The sequence below is a fragment of the Entelurus aequoreus genome, linkage group LG02 (genome assembly GCF_033978785.1).
Source record: "Entelurus aequoreus isolate RoL-2023_Sb linkage group LG02, RoL_Eaeq_v1.1, whole genome shotgun sequence".
NCBI lineage: Eukaryota > Metazoa > Chordata > Actinopteri > Syngnathiformes > Syngnathidae > Entelurus > Entelurus aequoreus.
In genome coordinates this window covers 33793197-33811251 of record NC_084732.1, presented here as the reverse complement: position 1 = coordinate 33811251, position 18055 = coordinate 33793197, and the positions used below count along the sequence as shown (strand labels likewise).

Below are 18055 nucleotides of genomic sequence, written 5' to 3'. Positions count from 1 at the left end.
GGTCGTCACAAAATTTAACAAGGTAGAAGTCAAACTTTCACATACTCTTAACATCCAATGATATTAAATACATATTCAATATATTATGATATATCCATCATATTAATATATGTACACACATACATATATAATAGTTACTATATAATAGTTAGTCGACTTTCAGCCCCCCTGCCAAATTTTTTTAGCCCAATGCGGCCCCCAAGTCAAAAAGTTTGGACACCCCTGTACTAAACCATGAAAACCGCTCACCTACTTACAGTACCACGCCTTAGGTTCATGTGTGTGGTTGGCAGATCATCTGATAGCAGTGAGTCCATCTTTTTTTAACGTAGGAAGCAGGATTATTTGTTTGTGACTTCCCACCATTTTGCACTTTGTACTGCAGGCCGATATACTGCCCATATTATTATTGGCATTACCAAAAAATTATTGTGCTCATTGTTGCAGTCTATGCACCAAACCTTTATGCTTACATTCTTGGTCCAGCTGCTGACTGCTTGGATATTTGACAGTGGACTGCAGGTATGAAAGCACCTTTAAACAAAGTACCGGTACTTAAGATATTTTTCCTTCAGGTGTCCGAGCATAAGAGTTGCACTGCTGTGATAAGTCTTTTCCAATTAGCCCGATCCCTGTCGACAATGCTTTAGCTGAGGTGTGTGTGTTTGTCTCTGTTCTGCGGGGACTCCTGTCATGATGCGTGCTCAGGTCGGTTTGTTGATGGCTCCAAAGTGGTTGTCAGCGTGAAGTAGCACAAGTCCTAGGGGGGAATTCCAAGGAAGTAATGCTGAGCACGAGCAGAGTGTCACTTAGCTGCTGTACATTTGGAACAAACACCTTCCTGACTATGTGTTGACAGTCAGTCCTCTATAGCTTGCCGAGACACAGCCTCAAATATGCATCACTTTTTAAGCAATATTATAGTATATTGTTATGGCTAATATTGGGCTGTGCAATTATTGAAAAGTAATCAAAACCAACATTTAGATCTTCAACCGATGTAAAACTTATTTAAATTTTTCCCAAGTAATTTTCTTTCTACTAATACACTATCCCGATAGATACACTATGGGTTTTGTAGTTACATGACAAGCAGCCAGGTGTTGCAAATTGTAAAGACTGCCAGAAAATAGTTTTTTGTTTGTTATTTGTACATAATCAATCAAAATGTATTCATATAGCTCTTAATCACAAGTGCCTCAAAGGGCTTCACAAACCAAAATGACATCCTCAGATCTGAACCCACCCATAGTGCAATCATAATGTTAAAGTTAAAGTATCAATGATTGTCACACACACACTAGGTGTGGTGAGATTATCCTCTGCATTTGATCCATCACGCTCACCCCCTGGGAGGTGAGGGGAGCAGTGAGCAGCAGCACTGGCCGCGGCCGGGAATCATTTTTGGTGATTTAACCCCCAATTCCAACCCTTGATGCTGAGTGCCAAGCAGGGAGGCAATGGAACCCATTTTTATAGTCTTTGGTATGACTCGGCCGGTATGAACTGACGACCTACCGATCTCAGGGCCTAGTGGCAATTACAGTTGGTACTTATGGTATTAGTATTAATTAATTAGTATTATTATTATTATAACTCATTTTAGTTAGTAATTTTTTATTTCATTTTACTTTTTTAATGTATGTCAAATCTGCACTGTATCCACATAATTTCCCCATTGTGGAATGAATCAAGTCTATCCTATCTTATCATATCCTAAACCAGCACAAATAGTCACGTGACACTCGCAGTACTCAAAATTTTTTATTCAGATCCGAATCACGATTCTTATTCATAAGAATTCTAAATTGATTCCTTTTTTTTTAAGATACATTTTTGAAGTGAAATAAGTTAGAGTTCTGCTGTGTGTATGTCAGCAGCCAAGAGGAGCGTTTTTTTACCTTTACCCTGTTTTGAAAAGGTTTTATTCTAATATGTATATTAAATAATATAATGGGATAATCGGTTTGTTTCGAGAATTGTATTAAATTAAGTATCGGTTCTGAATCGAATCGTCACCCCAAGCATCTAAATTGAGTTGTAAATTGTTGTAAGATTCCCATCTCCACGTGACACTGTCCCCCAGTCTGCTACACAGATGTGTCATGGAGGAAAACACAGAGCAGATTATAATAAGATTGAAGTTGACCGAAAAGCAGAGTAGTAGTGGGATAATTGCGGATTAACTGAAATCATAGATAGAAGGTTCAATTAATTGTGATTTAGATTTGTGCCATAATAACCCACTTTTAGGCCAATACCCCTCAGTTTGAGCCAGTGCATTACTTAAAACTCAGACCACTATAATAAACATATCGGTAAATTAATACATTGCTATCTATCTTTAACTTTATAGAGACTGGATTTTTAATACAGCTATAGATTGTGCAGGTGTTCCTAATAATTCTTACCCTTAAGTGTATCCTCACTGTGTAATGTTAATGCCAACCAATTTTGTCAACAATAAAGCGCTTGAAGCCAAAGTGGTGGTAATTGAAATGCAAAATCCAAAATATTAATATAAATGTAAGGCAACAGGAAGGGAAAAAAGCTAAAGGGGTCAGATGGGATGGAGGGGGAAGGTTAAAAGCAAAGGGACACGATCAGGAGAGTGTCATGGAGAAGGTTAAAGAGGGTAATGTAATGTCAGGTATCTGTCATGACTTCACTCTTCTTTGCAATGACAAGGTCAGCAATGTAAATGACATGTCTGCATGATGTACACAACACATGCACACAATGCATGGAATATTTGATGTTGTCTCCAATGCAGAGTTGTTGCTTTATGCACAGGACATGTGCTTATAAATCATTCAAGAGTGGCCCATAAGTGTTTGCAGGAAAACCTATCTTATCAACTGCATAAAGCTAATAGCAAATTTGACTAAAATATAAATATCACCCCAATAGGCACATAATGAAAAAGTATGTAAAACACCTTATTTTGATGTTTTTTGTGGACTTTAAAATGGCAATGTTGCTTCATGCATGCCAATTTACTCCAATTATAACATCATAAAATATCCTGGAAAAGCCTATGATGATGCTAAGTTTTTATTGACAGTGTCAGAAAGGTGTCTGTATGTTATATTATTGCGGTTGCAATGTGTTAAAACACACTCTTGCAGTTTTGGCCATTGAGATTATGTACCTATTCAGAGTGTTGTGAATAGGATTTATTTGGAAGTGGTTAATCTGTATTCATCTTGAACTGGCCATGTAACTGTTTGACTTCCCTGCATGTTAAGTGAATTCACCCTTAATTATATTTGCTAACACTGGCTCCGGATGAACCCTGAACTTCCTGCCTTCAACTCTTTAGATCTTCCCACACTTGTGTTCCCTGAAGAGACAGACGCACACGCTTCCACATACGCATTCATGAAACTGTAGATCTGGTAGCGGATTAGGATTCAATCTTGGCTCAGTCGAAACATGACAGCATGTGTGTCTGTGTGTGAAAACATACATTTCTGCTTGTGGTCTTTGGGTACCAAAGGAAAATAATCAGAAAGTTGTGTGTGTTAGAAAAACAGAACATAAGGAAATACCTCTGGACACCTGGTCTCAGACAATCGTATACTGTATTTTTAAAAATGTATCTTTGTATGTTGGGTATGTCCTGCATCTTAATCACAGAAAAGTTTCTTATTGGCATATTTAAGAGGAGTACCGGTAATCAAATTTGATTCTAGTCAATTCCTGAATGATGCTCTGTTATTAGCATCTAACAAAGTGTCTATAAAACTGAAAGTACCGAACCCATTTGGCATGATTGCAAAAAAACAGACTAAGGATCGACTATCGTTAACAATTTAGTGTGTGGAATTGATTGTTGATTGATCGTGTCTTCAATCAACTGAGGCAAAATGGAGTGCCCTTCTACTAGAAGCACAGTTGATTCATTCTATAACATTGTTTGCTAGATTACTTTTTCAAGAAGAACAGGTCATCAAATATGGAAGTTAGGCTACATCCATGCAAACTTTTGCCATGCCACAACTCCTCCAGGCAACATGATTCTGCTCAATACATTTGTGGCATTGAAACAGAAGTTTAGCACATTTAATTGGCCATTATACAAAACCCAAAACCAGTGAAGTTGGCACGTTGTGTAAATCGTAAATAAAAACAGAATACAATGATTTGCAAATCCTTTTCAACCTACATTCAATTGAATGGACTGCAAAGACAAGATACTTAACGTTCGAACTGGAAAACTTGCAAATATTAGCTCATTTGGAATTTCATGCCTGCAACATATTTCAAAAAAGTTGACACAAGTGGCAAAAAAGATGGAGAAAGTTGAGGAATGCTCATCAAACACTTATTTGGAACATCCCACAGGTGAACAGGCTAATTGGGTATAAAAGCAGCTTCCATGAAATGCTCAGTCATTCACAAACAAGGATGGGGCGAGGGTCACCACTTTGTGAACAAATGCCTGAGCAAATTGTCGAAAAGTTTAAGAACAGCATTTCTCAACGAGCTATTGCAAGGAATTTAAGGATTTCACCATCTGTGGTCCGTAATATCTTCAAAAGGTTCCGAGAATTTGGAGAAATCAATGCATGTAACATTGAATGCTCGTAACCTTGGACCCCTCAGGCGGTACTGCTTCAAAAACCGACATCAATGTGTAAAGGATATCACCACATGGGCTCAGGAATATTTCAGAAAACCACGGTCAGTAACTACAGTTTGTCGCTACATCTGTAAGTGCAAGTTAAAACTACTATGCAAAGCAAAAGCCATTTATTAACAACACCCAGAAACGTCGCCGGTTTCGCTGGACCCGAGTTCATCTAATATGGACTGATGCAAAGTGTAAAAGTGTTATGTGGTCTGACGAGTCCACATTGCAAATTTTTTTTGGAAACTGTGGACGTTGTGTCCTCTGAAACAAAGAGGAAAAGAACCATCTGGATTGTTCTCGGCGCAAAGTTCAAAAGCCAGTATTTGTGATGGTATGGGGGTGTATTATTGTCCTAGGCATGGGTAACTTACACATCTGTGAAGGCGCCATTAATGCTGAAAGGTGCATACCGGTTTTGGAGTAACATAAGTTGCCATGCAAGCAACGTTATCATGGACACCCCTGCTTATTTCAGCAAGACAATACCAAGCCAAGTGTTAGGACAGCGTGGCTTCATAGTAAAAGAGTGCGGGTACTAGACTGGCCTGCCTGTGGTCCAGACCTGTCCCCTATTGAAAATGTGTAGCGCATTATGAAGCGTAATATACCACAACGGAGACCCCGGACTGTTGAACAACTCAAGCTGTACATCAAGCAAGAATGGGAAATAATTCCACCTGAAAACTTCAAAAATTGGTCTCCTCAGTTCCCAAACGTTTACAGAGTGTTGTTAAAAGTAAAGGCCATGTATGTATATATATATATTTATTTATTTATTTATTATTATTTTTTTTTTAATTTTTAAAAAAATTTTTTTTTTTAAATAATTTTTATTATTTACTTACTTTATTTAATTTAATTATTTGTATTTGTTATTTTTAATTTAATTTGTATTTCATTTTATTATTATTATTATTTTTTTTAATTATTGTTATTTTTGTTTAATCTTATTATTTATTTGTGTGTGGCGTCGCGCGGGTCTCGCTTCCTGTTGGGTGGGGTCCGTGCCCGTGTGGCCCGACCTTGCGCTGTGGGGTCTCTGTTGGCGACTTGATGTGGTGGCGGCGCGGCGCCCGTGTCTGGTCTGGATACTGTGTCTCGGTTGTTTGGGCGGTGGTGTGTTTGTGCGGGTTTGGGTTGGGGTGGTGGGGTCTTTTGGTGGGGGGGGGGGGGGGGGGTGTTGGTGTCTCTTGTTTGCGTGTTGGCGTTTGGGCTTGCTGGCGGGCTGGCGCTGGCTGGTCTCTGTGATCCTGTTGGCGTGTGGTTGCCGGTCGCGGTTTTTTTTTTTTGATCGCTTTGATTTGATTGGGTGGTGCTGGCTGTCTGGGGGTGTTGTGGCTGCTGTTTCTGCTGCCGTTTGTTTGTGGTGTGGGCGCCCGTGGCTGCTGGGTCTGGTGCAGGGGGGTGGCTGATGTTGTGACTGGTGGCAGCGCGCGCGCGTGGTGGTTGTCGGGGCTGACAAACTGTGTATATGTATGTGTATGTGTGTGTGTGTATGTATGTATGTATGTATGTATGTATGTATATATATGTGTATGTGTATGCATGTGTGTGTATGTGTACATGTGTATGTTTATGTGTATGTATATATATATGTATGTATATTTCTGGGGGTACGTTCTGGGCCTGCCTGTCGGGTGGGGGTCGGCGCCTCAGGCTACTGCATCCGGACTGCGTGTCTGGAGCTCCTGGGTCCCGCCGTCCATCCCTTCCGGGTGCCCGTCTTGGTTGGGGCCTGCTGGGTCTGGTCCCTGCGTCTACTGTGGTGGCTTGGTGCTGCAGGGTATTCCGAGGTGCTGCGAGTCGGCCAGTTGTTGGGGTAGCGACCTTGTGTGTCAGCATGTCTGTGATCTTCTTTTAATTCTTTTATTTTTTTAATTTTATTTTTAATTTTTTTATTTTTATTTATAAATAGATTTTATTTATTTTTTTTATTTTATTTTATTTTTTTAAAATATATTTTATTAATAATATTATTATTATTATTATGTATTTATTTATTTTATTTATTTATTCCCCTACCTCAGGGGGGGGACTTGGCGGGGCGGTTGCTGGTTGTTCCATCTCCATCGTTGGGGTCCCTGCGGGTGGGGTGGGTGGTTCCTGTGGCCCCGTGCTGGGTGGTCCTGTGGCGGCCGGCTTGGGTGGGGTGGCCGTGGGCTGGCCTCGCCGCGCTCTCCGGGGGTGGGGGGCTCGTGGGGGCCCGGTTGCCGGTGGGGCGGGGGGGTCTCCGGGCCCCTCGGGCGGGGCGTCCCGCCTTTCTGTCCGTGTGGGGTGTGGTCTCTCGCTGGCTTGTGGTCTGGCTGCCCCCTGTTTTTCTCGTGCCTTGTCCTCTGCCGGGTGCGTCTGTCTGCGGCCTGCTGCTGGCCCTTGTGGGCGGCACGGTGGGCCAGGCTCTGGGGTTCCTGTCGCTGTCCGGCTTGGCTGCGTGGGGGCGGTGGCCCCTGGTTCCCTGGGCACCACACCTACTGTTTGTGGGATGGGCTCTCGGGGAGGCTGGGGCCGTACTCTGGCTCCCGCACACACTGGGAGTCAAATGTATTGTACATGCAAATTCACATATACTCACACACATACATACAGACATACATAGGTACCTACGCTCCCACATACATATACAAATAAATACAGTACATATTTACACACTCAAAGTTCGTACATCCACACGCACATTCATTATACAAACATACTGTATACACATACTGTACATATACATTCACTGTAACAACATACATATACACATACTGTACATATACACTCACTGTGCAAACACACACATACACATTCTACACATACATTCAATGTACAAACACACACATACATATACTGTACATATACATTCACTGTACAAACACACATATACACATACTGTACATATACATTCACTGTTCAAACACACATACTGTATACACATACTGTACATATACATTCGCTGTACACACATATACACATACTGTACATATACATTCACTGTACAAGCACACATACACATACTGTACATATACAAGTACATATGCACACATAGTCATGCACATAATCACGTTTCATCAAACATATATTAACGTTGTTGCCCTAGGGTAAACTGGGTATAACACATGGCACACTGACAAAGCTTAACCTATTGTTACTATAACAATCTACAAGGTTAATGTAGGTTGCTTCTCTTTCTTCCCCTCCATTTTTCTGCATTCTTTCGTATCTCAAGTTATCATTACGTATATGTATTGTTGCATTTGAACAATTGTATTGTTGATAATAAAGGTAAAGTACTGGTATTGTTTATTATCAATAGCACTATTTCTATTGGTATTCATATTGCTCCATTTTTAGTGTAATAATGCTCATTGTCATTTCTGTATTTTTTTTTTAATTTTCGCTAACTGCTTATTTGCTATTACTTTTACCATCATATTTGTACATGTCGTATTTGCTGATGTTGCTCTGTTGTTGTTGTTGTTGTTGTGTTTGCTGTTGTTGTTTTTGTCTCTCTGTCTAATCCCCCTCTTGTCCCCACAATTCCCACCTCTGTCTTCCTTTTTCTCTCTTTCTATCTCCTCCTGCTCCGGCCCGGCTGCACCAAATGATAATATAAATACATTTAATAAAGTCAAAATACAAGTAAGGCAACAAGAGAAGTATCCTACACTTCTCTTTTGTAAAGTAAATCTGAACAGCCGATATGGGCATCTACATCTGCTATATGATTTGCCCGAGAAGCTGGGCAGGACATTATAAAAAAATAAAAAATAAATAAAAAGTAAAGGCCATGTAACACAGTGGTAAAAAATGCCCCTGTGCCAACTTTTTTGCAATGTGTTGCTGCCATTAAATTTTAAGTTAATGATCATTTGCACAAAAAAAATATGTTTCTCAGTTCGAACATTAAATATCTTGTCTTTGCAGTCTATCCAATTGAAAATGATTTGCAAATCATTGTATTCTGTTTTTATTTACCATTTACACAATGTGCCAACTTCACTGGTTTTGAGGTTTGTATTTCTCAAGACTCAATCAAAACAATTTAGTAAAATACCCATCCTTAGTATTGATGGAAAGTTAATGCGTCAATGGAAAACAGTCCAAAGTCATACTGTATGTCTTTATAAGTACCACTTAGTATTCCTTAACGAAACCTAAGGCAAAGCGCAATTAAGAGTGTAAGTGTTGTAATTGTGGTGGTTTCAATTAATTTTCCTATGCTTCTGCTTTCCATGTGTTCTTTTCAGGGATAGTACCAAAAATAAAACATTTTGTTGGGCCATTTTTAAGGCTGGAGTTGATGTGTTCCTCTTACGTGCATACAAGTTGTGTTCGGACATGTGACTTTTGAACAGAAGTGAACAAAGTGGTGGGCCACCAAACCAACATGGCTACTATGCTGCAAACAAAGGGCAATCTATCTAAGTATGCAAGGGATCTAGAATCTATCCTATATGTTACCAATATAAGATTTGTCGAGGGATATGAAGGATTATCTGTCGTACGTGTTCCTAGACATGTCGAAATATCTTGTGCTCCAGATATCATTCTACGTGACAAAACAGATGGAAACTTGGAAAAGCATGGAGCCCTATAACTTCTTTGTGTGTGACTGGGTCGTAAATTGATTATCGTGGACCCCGACTTAAACAAGTTGAAAAACGTATTCGGGTGTTACAATATAGTGGTCAATTCTACGGAATATGTACTGTACTGTGCAATCTACTAAAGTTTCAATCAATTAATCAATCAAGGATATTGGTATCAAGACTTTCCTGGATAAATCATGCATCGTTTTTGCTCGGGTAAGGTTGCAATTCATGATTTAACTTCGCGTGTACAGCCATGTTTGTTGCCTGTTTTTTGTTGTACGCACCGTAGTGGACTTGAAGTGGGTGTGGCATGGATGATTGTTTGGCTCCCAATAAAAGACTTGATGGAGGATTCTTCAAAAGCTAGGCTTCAGTCAGCAGATGTTAAAGCGATTATACGATTATGTGTGGTTTTTCCCCATCTTTATCAAAATATAACTATAGATCTCAATATTGTTTATGTGCTTAAAGCTTCATTTATGATTGCTGCCTTTGGTAAAAGCTTAACTCTTTTAGGTTTTGCCAACATTTGCTTGCTTTAATTTAGACTCGCCGAGTTGGTGCTTTACATAACACTCGTAGCAAAAATATGTTTTAAGAATTAGAAATAATATCAAGACAATTATTCAATGGGAAATACTAATCGTTAAAAGTATATCAAACAAACCTGTATAGAAGTGATCACTGCAAACTTGTGCGTTCTTTGACTCTGCCATCTTAGACTAGAGTGTGTGCTACTTTTTTGTCTTCTTTCGTAAAATCTTACACTCTTTTACCCTTCTTGATTACTTTTCGATGAAACTCTGAAGAAACTTTTATCCTTTTTGCAATTTGAACAGTTCCAACAGTCAAAACAATGCAGGCATAGGGCATTTTTCTTCGAAAAAGGAAAAATGTCGCCCAGAACACTGATAACAGACCCTCACTGGCCCACCACTTCGAGCCTCTCATAGTTAACAAGCCGGACATGACGTCAAGTGAATACAACCTTTTAAATGAGAGATGTTCTTCTATTAATGCTACAAACCTCGTGGACACCTTCTCTTTTCACATACAGTACATATAAATGATTGATACAAATGGTGTAATTGGGCTTGTGTTTTTATTTGAGGTGCAGTGTAAGTCAAAACATCAAGTTAGTTCTAAAGCAGGGCTCTCAAACTCAATTTACCTGGGGGCCACTGGATGCAGAAACTGGCTGAGGCTGGGCCGCAAGAAAAGATTTCTTTAAAAAATCTAACGTGCACTTTTTAATGAATTCACCTTCTTTCTTTCTTTCTTTTCTTTCTTTCTTTCTTTTAGTTTATTTCGAACATGAACACATTTACATCATAATACATCACACAATTTCATATCATTTCATTTACATCATGCCCGAAAAGGAGTAGGAAGAAGCAAAGCTTATTTAATCCTACCCCTTTCCCACTTCAAAGCATTTACAATTATATAAAATCATTTACTGACCTTTTTATATAATAAAATAACATCTATGAATTAGTATATACAACAGTTTGTAATATGTAATTAATTAATTCAGTCATTATTAACATACTGAGATGAAGAATATTTTCAATAAGGTTGGAAGTTTTTCTCATAATTCTTCTTTGTACTTTGTAAGCACTATTAATTTAAACAACCTCTTAAACTGGATCATGTCAGTACAATTTTTAACTTCTTTACTTAATCCATTCCATAATTTAATTCCACATACTGTTATGCTAAAAGTTTTAAGTGTTGTACGTGCATATAAATGTTTTAAATTAATTTTTCCTCTAAGGTTATATTTCTCCTCTTTAGTTGAGAAGAAATGTTGTACATTCTTTGGTAGCAGGTTATAGATTGCTTTGTACATCATTTTAGCTGTTTGCAATTTTACCAAATCACCAAACTTTAATATTTTTGACTTAATAAATAAAGGGTTTGTATGTTCTCTATATCCAACATTATGTATTATTCTAACTGATCTTTTTTGTAACATGGTTAACGAATGTAGCGCACATTTGTAGTTATTTCCCCATATTTCTGCACAATAAGTCAGATATGGTAACACTAGTGAGCAGTAGAGAATATGAAGTGATTTTTGGCCCAGGACGTGTTTTGTTTTATTCATTATTGAAATGTTTTTTGCTACCTTATGTTGTATGTTTTGTATATGAGATTTCCAGTTCATTTTATCATCTATTAATACTCCCAAAAATCTGGTTTCTTTTACCCTTTCGATGTCTACTCCGTCTATTTGTATTTGCGTATGATGCTCTTTCCTACTATTACCAAATAGCATTATTTTAGTTTTACTGAGATTCAAAGATAGTCTGTTTTTGTCAAACCATCTTTTTAATTTGTTAATTTCTTCTGTTATTATTTGTATTATCTTCTGTGTGTTCTCTCCTGAACAGAAAGCAGTTGTATCATCTGCAAATAAAACTAACTTTAAGTCCTTTGTAACTTTACAAATGTCGTTTATATAAAGATTAAACAATTTTGGTCCCAGTATTGATCCCTGCGGCACACCACAGGATATATCTAGCCGTGTTGACATATTTTCACCCATCTTCACATATTGCTTCCTGTTGGTTAAATAGCTTCTTACCCAGTTCAATACCAAACCTCTGATGCCATATCGTTCTAATTTTTGTATTAAAATATCATGATTAATTGTATCAAATGCTTTTGTTAAGTCCATGAATACTGCTGCCGCACATTCTTTACCATCTATTGGCATTGAATGGCTTTCCCGCCCTAGCAACATACTTGCCAACCCTCCCGATTTTCCGGGAAACTCACGAATTTCAGTGCCCCTCCCGACAATCTCCCGGGGCAACCATTCTCCCGAATTTCTCCCGATTTTCACCCGGACACAAATATTAAGGGCGTGCCGTGATGGCACTGCCTTTAGCGTCCTCTACAACATGTCGTTGCGTCCGCTTTTTCACCATACAAACAGCGTGCCGGCCCAGTCACATGTTGTATGATGCTTCTGCATAAGTGACTGCAAGACATACTTGCTCTCACCAAAAATGATTCCTGGGCGCGGCCACAGCTGCTGCCCACTGCTCCCCTCACCTCCCAGGGGGTGATCAAGGGTGATGGGTCAAATGCAGAGAATAATTTTGCCACACCTAGTGTGTGTGTGTGTGTGACAATCAATGGTACTTTAACTTTAACTAACAGCCATACAGGTCACACTGAGGGTGACCGTATAAACAACTTTATCACTGTTACAAATATGCGCCACACTGTGAACCCACACCAAACAAGAATGACAAACACATTTCGGGAGAACATCCGCACCGTAACACAACATAAACACAACAGAACAAATACCCAGAACACCTTGCAGCCCTAACTCGGGGCGGGGTTTGGTGGTAGCGGGGGGTGGGGGGGGGGGGTGTATTGTAGCCCGGAAGAGTTAGGGCTGCATGGGATTCTGGGTAATTGTTCTGTTGTGTTAAGGTGCGGATGTTCTCCCGAAATGTGTTTGTCATTCTCGTTTGGTGTGTGTTCACAGTGTGGCGCATATTTTGTAACAGTGTTAAAGTTGTTTATACGTCCACCTTCGGTGTGACCTGTGTGGCTGTTGATCAAGTATGTCTTGCAGTCGCTTACGTGTGTCTACAGAAGCCAAATACAACATGTGACTGGGCTGGCACGCTGTTTGTACAGGCTGTAGAGGACGCTAAAGGCAGTGTCGTCACGGCACACCCTTAATATTGTTGTCTGGGTGAAAATCGGCAGAAATTCGGGAGAATGGTTGCCCCTGGAGATTTCCGGGAGGGGCAAAAATCGGGAGGGTTTACAAGTATGACACTGTCAAGCGCCATTCATATAAAACTTGCAGGCTGCACTGACATTACATTCTCATATTAAAGTGCGGGCCGCAAAATAACGTCTCGCGGGCCGCAATTAGCCCGCGGGCCGGGTGTTTGAGACCCCTGTTCTAAAGTGAAAAGTGAACCATGTTTTCACTTACTGGGCAAGCACTTAAGGAGAAGGACAGAAGAGGAAAAGCTCTGTGGTACCGTTGAGGCGGGAAGGAGGAGCCAATATATTTTTGGAAGATTTTAGATTTTAGAGATAAAAGTGAGAGCTTACAAGTAAGAGCTTTTAAAAGTAGTGGAATCAAGTGCGTCCTCCGAGGTTCGTCCTCTGAGCCCCGTTTTCCCCAAGTGTCTTTGTGGTAAGATTATCCTCGACAGTTGGCTTTAGCGAAAATGAAGTCAGCTTAGAGGTTTGGTGCAATTGGGAGATCGTGAACTTGATGGAGATATAACAGAAACTATGTAAAAAATGAATGCCTAAAGGCGTTTTCTCAACTTTGCCATAAAGGTTTTGCTTTTAGATTATATCAAACTATTATTTTACACTTTCTTCATCTTTGCTCCAGGTGTTGAGTTGAGTTTCAAGACTTCCTCTCCAGATGGCATGCTGCTATGCGCCATTTCTCCTGGAACTCAAGAGGAATTCATTGCTATTCAGTTAAAAAACGGACGCCCTTACTTTTTGTTTGACCCACAGGTATGTACACATTTTTTACATCATGTGGAATGTGACTATAAATCTGAAATATAAGATTTAGTTAGCTGCTATGCATTCATCTCAACATTACATTGTCTTTTGAAATCCAATACAAGAGCACCTCCACTTTGAGGTGTTTTTTATTATACGTCATGTGCATAATTGTGGTTGTTGTTTATAGTGATATAGAACTGTTCTAGATCATACCGAGATGTTTTTCTATTATTTTTGTTATTCAGTTACATCAGAAGGAAATTATATCAGAAGTGATTTTGGGCAGTTTGAGATAACCGAAAACTGCAACCGAATGTATTGTTAAATTAATTTCTGGAGCTTATTATACCTAATTAAATGTGTATGCATTTGAGAAACTGTTATTCAAATTAAACCTCTAATCATTTAGTGAAGTGTGCATTTAAGGCAATGTTTTCTACTTTACAATCAAATTCTTCTCACTTAACCTATAGTACTGCTCACCTTCAACAGGCCCTTTTTGCCTTTATGGTGATACTTCAGTATGTCTCTTTCTGCTTTTTTTTCACTGACTTTCTCTCATCTTATAAATGTGATCTGTACCTCTCTCACTGCTTTCTGTCAGGGAGGTGGAGCGAGAGGGGGTGGAATAAAAACTTTAAAAGTGTGTCAACGTTTGAATTGGACTGCAATTAACTCATTCCCTGCAGTCATCACACATGAATACCAATGCCAAGCTAATTAAGCTTTGCACCCTTGCATACACACTCTCACACACATGCCTTATCCATCCTTACAGACACATGTAGAGAGGTTGAAGAGTCGATGATTGGATGATGAAAGCAATGATAGCAGATGATTGCGCATATTTCTGTGAGGTCACTACCTAATTAGGCTCTGAAACAAAAAAACACATACAGCACACTCATCAGTATCCATGCAGTACTTGTTGTAACACGTCTTCATGAAAATGTAACTATAGTCAAACCTGTGTAAAGCGACTTCAGGGAAACAGCGAAAGTGCCCACTATAGACGGGTGGCCACTGTATGTGGAGCCATTTGAGTCAGCCTTTGCGGTGGTTGGAGCCATGACAAACTCATACGTTGAAGCTGAATATGACGGGAAGCGTTGGAGTAGTAAAAATGAGACGTTATGACGTTATTCGTTGAGGCGGTGAAAGCATATAGCTGCAGCTTTCTGATTTGTTAAGTTTAAGAACAGATGACGAGAGCTCGTTGGCGCGAGATAATATGACGTGTTTTGGGACGTAAGTGTAATATGTACACACCGCCCATTGCATCCCTATTCATACGTCCATAGTACGTTTACGTAAACCGCAAGCGACCATCTTCGTTCATTGCTTTTATTTATTAGGTTATTAAACTTAAATATTATAGAAGAAAGCAATTCATAACAAGGAAACAATATTGTAGAAAATTTGTCATAAAAAGAGTAAACAATGAATAAATAAACAACTGAGACTCCTATCAACTTCATGCGTCATGGCAGCAAATTCTGATACAATATTATCGGCCACTGTAAGTAGCAAAAAAAAAAAAATTTCAGGGAGCAAAATAAGTGGCCGCTGACCACATTATACTGGTAACTGCTGTAGACAAGGTTTATAACACTACTTTTTGTTGCGGGGGACATTTGTGTGGCAGCTAACACAGGTTTGACTGTATTTGATACATAATTCTAGCGTATCGATAAACAGCGTATTTTCCAAATGGGCAGACTATTTTTTTTTTCTAGTTTGGGATAATCAACAGTTGGAGTAGTGTCACCTTTTATTGTCGTCCCCCCTATGGATATATATTGTTTCACCCTAGCAGCCTGTTTAGCTAGTCTAATGGCAATAAGAATGCACGGTGTAATATGGCATCCATCCATTTGCCACCGCTTGTTGAGGGGTGCGGGGGGTGCTGGAGCCTATCTCAGCTACAATCGGGCGGAATAACCCTGGGCAAGTCGCCACCTCATCGCAGGGCCAACACGGATAGACAGACAACATTCAGACTCACATTAACACAGTAGGGCCAATTTAGTGTTACCAATCAACCTATCCCCTGGTGCATGTTTTTGGAGGTGGGAGGAAGCCGGAGTACCCGAAGGGAATCCACGCAGTCACGGGGAGAACATGCAAACTCCACACAGAAAGATCCCGAGCCCGGGATTGTACTCAGGACCTTCGTATTGTGAGGCACATGCACTAACCCCTGGTCCACCGTGCTGCTGTAATTTGACATGACACTCTTAAGTTGGCTAAATGACACAAGTATGGCAAACCTGCTTATTTTGTGTGCATGTAACTGTTAGTTGTTGGTTGTGATACAAACATGCTGCGTGTTTGACACAATTGATTATTTTGTTGTTTTCATTCCCTTGTGTGGAACATTGCTACCGGCAGTCCTACATAGCCCCTTGAGTAGTTAACACTTGTAATGACTTGCTCAAGGACACCCACAGTGATTATGAAATTGTTGAGTATTTAACTGGCGAGAATTTGATCTGGTTGTGTCTCCCTGTAAAAAAGAACACATTTCCCCTTGCTGCCTTGTCAAGAAGAGCCGCCTAGCGCTGGCAGTAAAAATGCCAAAACCCGATATACTTTGGCATTCATACATTTATTGATCCCATCATTAAAGCTTCATCACTGTTTGTATGTGGCTCTGTGCTCTCAGTGCATTTCTGTAGGCGTTTACTGATCTGGTGCTCTTGTTTTACTACTAGACTTGTCTTTACCTTGCTAAATATTGGAAATACAAATATTCTGCCAAACCTTTATTAATATTCTACACATGATTTTTAATAATCTCACCTTTCAAATAAGTGTAGAAATACATTAACCAATCTTAATAACAAGATTACATGACGGCAGTTTAACCTTTAAAATTTTGTATGATATTAGATACATACTTTATTGTATTAATCAGAATATAACATGACACCTGCACTTTGGGACCAGTTTTTGGACAAATATTTTTTTAAGACCAAATTATGACAAAAAAAGACTAAACAAATATTTTTTCAATCATGTTTTCAACATCAGTGAAATAATTGTTGGATTCCAATAAAAAAAGTAACATCGTATTTCTCAGCTGCTGGACAGTTGTTCGATGACTGCTTCATTAATCACTGTTATCTTAAAATTATCATCATAACCCCTATTTTTCTAACTTTCCTTACCCCGAGACATTTTTTTCAGTGGGTCTCGACTAGGGCTGGCTTCAAATAGTCAAAGATCCAACACTTTGATTCAGAGGAGTCTAATTCGACTACCAACCTCACAGTCGAATCGTCAGACATTAAACCCCTCTCCTCCTTTCGTGGAAGTTAACCTGCCGAGGTCCGCGCGCACAGCAGATGTTTTGGGTGGGATGAATCGATTGTGTTTATCATTAGTAAAATATATTTTTAAAGAGTGAGAGATAATTCCTATCCGAACGCTGCTTCCGAACGCTGCTTCCGAACGCTGCTTCCGAACGCTGCTTCCGAACGCTGCTTCCGAACGCTGCTTCCGAACGCTGCTTCCGAACGCTGCTTCCGAACGCTGCTTCCTGGTGTGACGCCACGTGTTAAAACCAGCTAGCCATGTATTTTTGCCTCCCACATCTCTCTCTTCAAAAAATATTTGTCTGCAAAAAAAAATATTTTACTATAATTCCACCCTGCAAATGTAGCTCTCTGTTGTTAAAACTAATGGTCCTTCTGCTGGTTCACGTACGGAAACTTTGTTAGAACCTGTCTTGTCGGCGCAGCGTCCAAGCCGAGGATCTCACAAAACAATCCAATCTCTACCGAGTTTATTTCTTTATCATAGTGGTTTAGCCTCTTTTTGAGATTGATTGATTGAAACTTTTATTAGTAGATTGCACAGTTCAGTACATGTTCCGTACAATTGACCACTAAATGGTAACACCCGAATAAGTTTTTCAACTTGTTTAAGTCGGGGTCCACGTAAATCAATTCATGGTAATACAAAAAGTTGCAAGTGAGATCTCTGTTATGTCCACTTTAATGAAAGACTATAGTCCTATTTTAAGTATCTGAAAAATTCACTTATAGCGGCTATATTTACATCATGTGATGTTATACTGACACCTAGTGACCAGCCTGTATACACTATTATGATGACAATCTGTTTATTTCGCTCCTTTAAAAAAATATGCCATAGATTCTGAACTGATAGTTGACTAAGCGCATAAACTAATGAATCAAATTTGGCTTTGAAAATGCTTAGTCAAAGACAGCCCTCGTCTTAAATGCATCTCACTAATATTTTTGAGTGACAAGAAAAAAAGCTCTGAATGGTTTTGGGATGACTTATTGGCGCCACCCAACTACTCCATATGTAA

General features: G+C 39.4%; 1 protein-coding gene across 7 annotated transcripts in view; it reads left to right on the top strand.

The window, feature by feature from the left end:
- ush2a (Usher syndrome 2A (autosomal recessive, mild)) overlaps window positions 1-18055 on the top strand; it is a 395330-nt gene that overhangs the window by 131016 nt on the left and 246259 nt on the right. For all 7 annotated transcript variants that reach the window (XR_009821723.1, XM_062025662.1, XM_062025687.1 and 4 more), the window contains exon 30: window positions 13592-13722. Coding sequence is in view for 6 of the 7 variants with exons in the window: in XM_062025662.1 (XP_061881646.1) it covers window positions 13592-13722 (131 nt within the window). In the remaining variant the exon portion in view is untranslated. The remainder of the gene's footprint in view (window positions 1-13591; window positions 13723-18055) is intronic.